This window comes from Rhagoletis pomonella, unplaced genomic scaffold (genome assembly GCF_013731165.1).
Source record: "Rhagoletis pomonella isolate Grant_MI unplaced genomic scaffold, Rhpom_1.0 Rhpom_scaffold_00016, whole genome shotgun sequence".
Taxonomy (NCBI): Eukaryota; Metazoa; Arthropoda; class Insecta; order Diptera; family Tephritidae; genus Rhagoletis; species Rhagoletis pomonella.
Genome location: NW_023458570.1, coordinates 1,767,655 through 1,773,528, shown reverse-complemented (window position 1 = coordinate 1,773,528; position 5,874 = coordinate 1,767,655). Strand labels below are relative to the sequence as shown.

The 5,874-nt window shown below is 34.9% G+C and overlaps 1 protein-coding gene across 1 annotated transcript; it reads right to left on the bottom strand.

The window, feature by feature from the left end:
- Window positions 1-2,421: 2,421 nt before the first annotated feature.
- On the bottom strand, window positions 2,422-4,751 carry LOC118749456. The gene is made up of 2 exons (XM_036484257.1): window positions 2,686-4,751; window positions 2,422-2,607 (listed from the first exon to the last, which is right to left on the bottom strand). The coding sequence occupies exon 1, from the start codon at window positions 3,763-3,765 to the stop codon at window positions 2,875-2,877; it is 891 nt and encodes a 296-aa protein (XP_036340150.1). The 5' UTR covers window positions 3,766-4,751; the 3' UTR covers window positions 2,422-2,607; window positions 2,686-2,874.
- Window positions 4,752-5,874: the final 1,123 nt, after the last annotated feature.

Below are 5,874 nucleotides of genomic sequence, written 5' to 3'. Positions count from 1 at the left end.
AAAGTTATTTTAAATATCAATTTTGAGTGAATTATCTTCAGTAGTTATTAAAATATCGCAGTTTTCGTATTTCTGAAAATTACCGTTATATGGGAGGTAGGCGTGGTTAAAGACCGATTTTTAAAATTTTCGGCCATTTAGTATGCTATACCAAGGCCAACAACTGTGCCAAGTTTGGAAGAAATTGGTGCAGCGGTTACCAAGATATACACATGTAACCATAGGTGGGCGTGGCTTCGCCCATTTTGCAAAAATTTATAATGTTCATGTTTTCCGTCTGAAAGTCATTGTAAATATCAATTTTGAGTGCATTATCTTCAGTAGTTACTAAAATATCGCAGTTTTCGTATTTCTGAAAATTACCGTTATATGGGAGGTAGGCGTGGTTATTGTCCGATTTTGTCCAGTTTCAATACCATCCGTCATACGCCCGAAAGAAGTGCACATACCAAGTTTTGTTAAGATATCTTCATTTTTACTCGAATTATCGTGTGCACAGACGGACGGACGGACAGACAGTCACCGCTTAATCGATTTCTCTTTTCATTCTGATCATTTATGTATACATTTGTCTATATCTATATCGATTCGTTTTGTCTGTTACAAACAACCGTTATGTGAACAAAGTTATAATACCCTTGTGCACAAGTGCGCTCGGGTATAAAAAGAGCAACAAAAACACTTAACAGAAAGTGCAGCAGTTGTTGTGGGATGAAGTTAAAACATAAAATCAACAATGGCAGTTGAGTAGCTACAGATCGCAACTTGAGCGGCTTTGATGCCACATTTCTACAGCATTAAAAAGAAATTTATGAGATGGCATTAATTTTAAGTATTTTTTCAGATCTGCTGCCACAACTATTGTTGGTGGTTCTGGCGTCGTTGTTGGCCTCTTTGTAACTATTGTTATTTTGTGGTTTTGCGGCATGTCAGCAAAGCAATCGGGGACATTGCAACACAATGCGAATTTGCAAAATAAAATACATGCATTAGCGCACGTATCCACTTCCAAATGTATATACACGAATGCACTCTTAAAGCCTGATTATGGCAACTTAACTTAACTTAATGGAACGTAGAACATAGAGAATTAAAATGAAGCAGATTTCGACGTGGCCTTAAGTTACGTAAAGTTTCGGCTGTTCAAATATAAGCAACACCCATTTTACAGAATTTTTAAGAGAGAGCCGTAAGTCACGTTAAGTTGCCATAATCAGACCATTACTTAGAATCGAAACGCAGTTAAAAGGGACACAACAAAGTGATAAATGCTACTGCTGTCACACACACATTCACACTCCGTTGACGCTACCCTGCAGGAGATTTCTCTAGGCCAAAAATAGTTCAAGATGCTTTCCTTTTTCCACAACACTAGTTCCTGCTCAATCGCCGAACAACGGCTTCAACTGTCTACTTTATAATGGAGCTGTCATTGGCGGTGGACAGTTGCCCCATAAGCATTTCAATGTACACAGTTCAGAGACAGTAGGCCCATAAGCATTCCAATGTATTCAGTTCAGAGATAGCCCCAAGAAAAATTGTTTTCGATCAGTTCCATAGTGAGTGGTTCTGTATCAGTAGCAAAAAACACACAAAAGAACTAGTTACATACTCAGTAGTTCGGGATTAGTTGTAAAAAACACACTTAAGAACCAGTTAAAAATTTAATTCAAATAATGTTGCTCATTTATTTCATATATGTACATTAGGGTGTCACTTATATGGACGAAATTTTTTGTTTTGTAATTATCAAAATGCATACCCTCCAATTCTGTTAAGTATACTTACCTGTACTCAAATATAAAATTTTTCCTTTCTATGTATATTTTAACCCGTGCCGACAGGGGCTCAAAGTTTTAGCAAATAGTTTTTTTACTACATCAAGTAGCTAGATCAACGCAAATATCCATATGTTTGTTTAATATTGATGAAAATACACATTTAGGTAATGGCTTTCTTTAATTTAAAAAATTATTATTTAGGACATTTTCTTTTTTACAGGTCTATTCTGCACGTTACCGAAGATTTTGTAACCGGAAATTTTTATTACCAAAAAATGTTACCAGTTCTTGTCACCGCGATTCTAGGAACGTTGGTAATGCAGTTAAAGTATTCAGCAAGTCAGCTATGAAGAATTGTGCAAATTCTGGCATTGCATATTTCATGGGGCAATACTTTGTTACCAGCTTATGAGATTGTAACAAAATTTACCGGTTACAAGAGTCCAGAGAATGCGAAAAGGGTTTAAAAATTGACAGAAACTTTATTTACCGGTTACAAACTTTTTATTACCAGCGCAGAATAGACCTGTTAAAGTCTCTTTTTTACAATCTGGATACATCTTTCTATGTTCTTGCGCACATCGTAAAAGGAACTGCTTTTGTTCTTCGTCTGCGGTTATCAAACCATGAAAGTCTTGCATTAGTTTAACAGCTCTTTCAGCTGTGCCATTTACTGCTTTTAAGCTCAAAAACTTCTTTTTAGCTTCCACATAGGCGGCATTTTCTTCCCACGAAGATAAATTTGCCTGAAGGAAACTGCTGTCAACTTTAAATCTCGAAAATATATTTTTGCTCTTAACAGATATGAAATCACTCAACGATTTTTCTAAAACAAAAAAAAAAGTTACAGCATTAATTAAATTAAATAAGCAAAGTTTAAAATAACAGATTAATTACCACTTACCATATAAAGAGACCGACATCTCATCCTTCTATGTTCCCTTTCTTGAATTTCCAAAGATTTCTCTTTGTAAGTTTGCCAAAATTTTCAGCTTGGTTTTTTTATCAACTTCGTCGTCAACAATTGATTGGAGGGTTACTTCCTCTGATAAATACCATAGTTGTTGACTGAATTTGCTCAAATTGTCAACTCTTAACCTTGCAGGGTCTTTAAAAAACGCAAATCTTGATTCGGCGCCTTTACTGCTAAACAGCATCCAAGCCAGGGCTTTACATAAACTGTCACAATGAATAAACAAACATCTTTAAGCGCTTGTTCGTCCTTGACATTCATTTTAAACTGAGACTGCAGCAAACAAATCTTTAAAGAGTAAATAGCTCTTGCCATCCACCGTGCTTGATGCATTGCCTCCTGCCTGATTTTAATTTTATTTTCAGAATCTCCTCCCAAAAAAATAATGGCGAGTTCAATAAGTTCTTGATAGTCATCTCGTACAATCGATTTTCCCAGTTCGTTGTAAAAAAACGTCACCAATTCATTAATGGTCGCGTCACAGAAATGTTGTTTGACAAAATTATCGCATAATTCGATAGCACTAGGATTAATATTCTTCCAGTTATCTTTAAATTTTTTAAACAGTGGAATATCGGGATTGGTAGTGTCTTCTTGAGTCTTTGATATAAATACTTTTTTGAGCACAAGTTCGTAAATATGATGACGGCAAGCAAAGAGTAACAATTCTCTCTCTAATGCTTGCTCTAAAAGCACACAAGCTCCTTTCAAGCGGCCTGTATTAGATGCTGTCGTATCACAGCACATTATTTGTACCTTATCTTTAAGGTTCCAATCATTAAGCGCATTTGATACTGCTTTCGCTTGTTCTTTGCCGGAAGAGCTTTCTAATTTCGGTACTGCAAGAAGTTGTTCCTTCTCTTCAAATGAAATAATAATTGGCAAGCGTTCTTCTTTAGAACTTTTCACATCCAGACCAGGTAACAATTTTCCATCCCAATGAACGGTAACTACTTCGGGCATGTTATTCTGAAAATCGGATTTTATGGATTCTGCTCTATGTTTTCTCATTTGTGTTCGAATGCGTTGAATTGAAGATTTGTTAATTGGGTAATCGTCGCAACAAAGGCCTAGTGCTTCTACTACAGCCTGAATTATATAAACAGAATCTCTAATGCTGAGTTGACATCTGTTTAAAGTTGCAACCAATTTAGACGTGATAAAATCTTTCCTTCCTCTTTTTGTCGTCGTAGATAATAAACGAAGAGATTGAGATGTGGAAGGCAGCGGTTCGTTCAGGCTTTCTTCAGAGCTTGCAAATTGATCTTGTAATTCTGTGAGTGTTATATTGTTGTGTGGAGTTACAGATGTCAACAAGCTCTCTAAGGGTATTTGCTTTAGTCTATTTTTTTCTTTTGCTAGTTGTCTGAGCCTTGCCCTTTCTTCAATTATAGCTAACTTTTGTCTACACCCGCTAAGCAACCCGGACGCCCTGGCTCTCTGTTTTTGTAAGAATATTTTATCTTCTTCTATTTTAATTCTTTTGAGAGCATCAGCATGTGCGATATCGAATAAATTATCCAAATCCTGTTGAAACTCCTCCTCGCGACGTCTATGAAAAGCCGGTATCTTCTTGCAATTTTTTTGCAGCTCTCGCCAGACTTGATAAAGATCCACAAGTTTCTTAACACAATTAGGGACAACTCTGGTAGGTACCCTAGCCTTTTCCCAGAATATAATGCACTCACGAGTGGCAAGATTTGCGCTTTCACTAACAATCAATTTTACTTCGCGAATATTGAAAAATAGAACCGCGAGAACTTGACGATTAGACGGTAATTTTGCACCCGTTATTTGGTGGTTGACCTCACCAACCAAAAATATAATATTTTTATTGCTTCTTAGTTCCACTGAAATTTTCGAAATACGAAATCATCCGCGTTATTTACCCGACAAGCACGTGCACGTCTTATTTCAAATTTGCTAAACGCACAGTTAATTCTTTATTTGCATACAGCTCACTCATGAAAGTAATTGCTAATTAATGAAACTATTTACAAATATAGTGCAAATGTTGAAATTTTATTTATTTCTGAATGGGAATCGCCTCTAAAACAGTTAGTCCAGTATTTGGGTCGTTCTTAAAAAACATGACCAATTGGTGTCCCCAGACTTTACTATTTTATATTTTGTTTCTTCAAAAAGAAAATAGAAAAATATCTGCATTTTTATAAATTATTATCGATTCTACGTAACTATATTATAAAAAAAAATAATTAATTATCTGAAAATAACTTAAAAAATATTTGCAATATCAAAGGTTTAGCAAAAACCTGTGTCCCGAGCCAATTTATAAAAATTTAATAGTTATTTTCAGTTGAAATAAAATTGAAAAAAAATAATATTTACAATTTTTGTTATTCAGTTTGTGTATATTAATACCATATATAGAAAAGAATGATGAAAAATAATTTTTTTGTATAATTTTTATGAAGAAAATTTGTGTCCCCAGGTTTTGGTCCCCTCTGTTACGTCCACTCATTTTATTGAAAAATGTTTGTTAAACGTTATGACGCGTATATTTCTCTTATGCTTCTCCATCATAACTTAGCTAAAATCAACAAAATGTGTTTTGAACTGTTCAGTCTTGTTTAGTGCGTTGTTGAGTAAGGAACCCAATTGTATGCCGGGTACGTACCCTTATTCAGTGTCAACTCTGTTACTGTTGAAAAACGGTGAGTAAATTGATTTTTTATTTATTTTATAATTTTTTTATAAATATTTTATGTACATTAATTAAGTGGACAAATAAATTCTCCAAAATTCGAATAAAAAGCTAAAATATGGTATTTTTGAGTTAATTTGTCCCCTCTGTTACCGGTCCACTCTGTGACTTATTAACTCCAAAAACTCCAAAAATTAAAAAAAAATACTGCTGGTTATGGATTCCTATTGTTGATACCATCCGTAACCACATGAGGCCAATTATAAACATATTTGGCCAACTTAATTTTTAAAAATTACAAAATTCAGAATGGTCATGTTTTTTAAGAACGACCCATTTGCAAATTGATTCTATTGGCAAACAGCTGGCGTACAAACGTAGCATAACTGACAGTAACAGAGTGCAGGCGCCGTACTTGTATGAACAGGTTTCCGAGCAAGTCGGCACGGGTTGCA

Excerpts from the sequence above, each read along its gene's own strand:
- LOC118749456 (XM_036484257.1), bottom strand. The coding sequence starts at position 3,765 with ATGAGAAAACATAGAGCAGAATCCATAAAATCCGATTTTCAGAATAAC.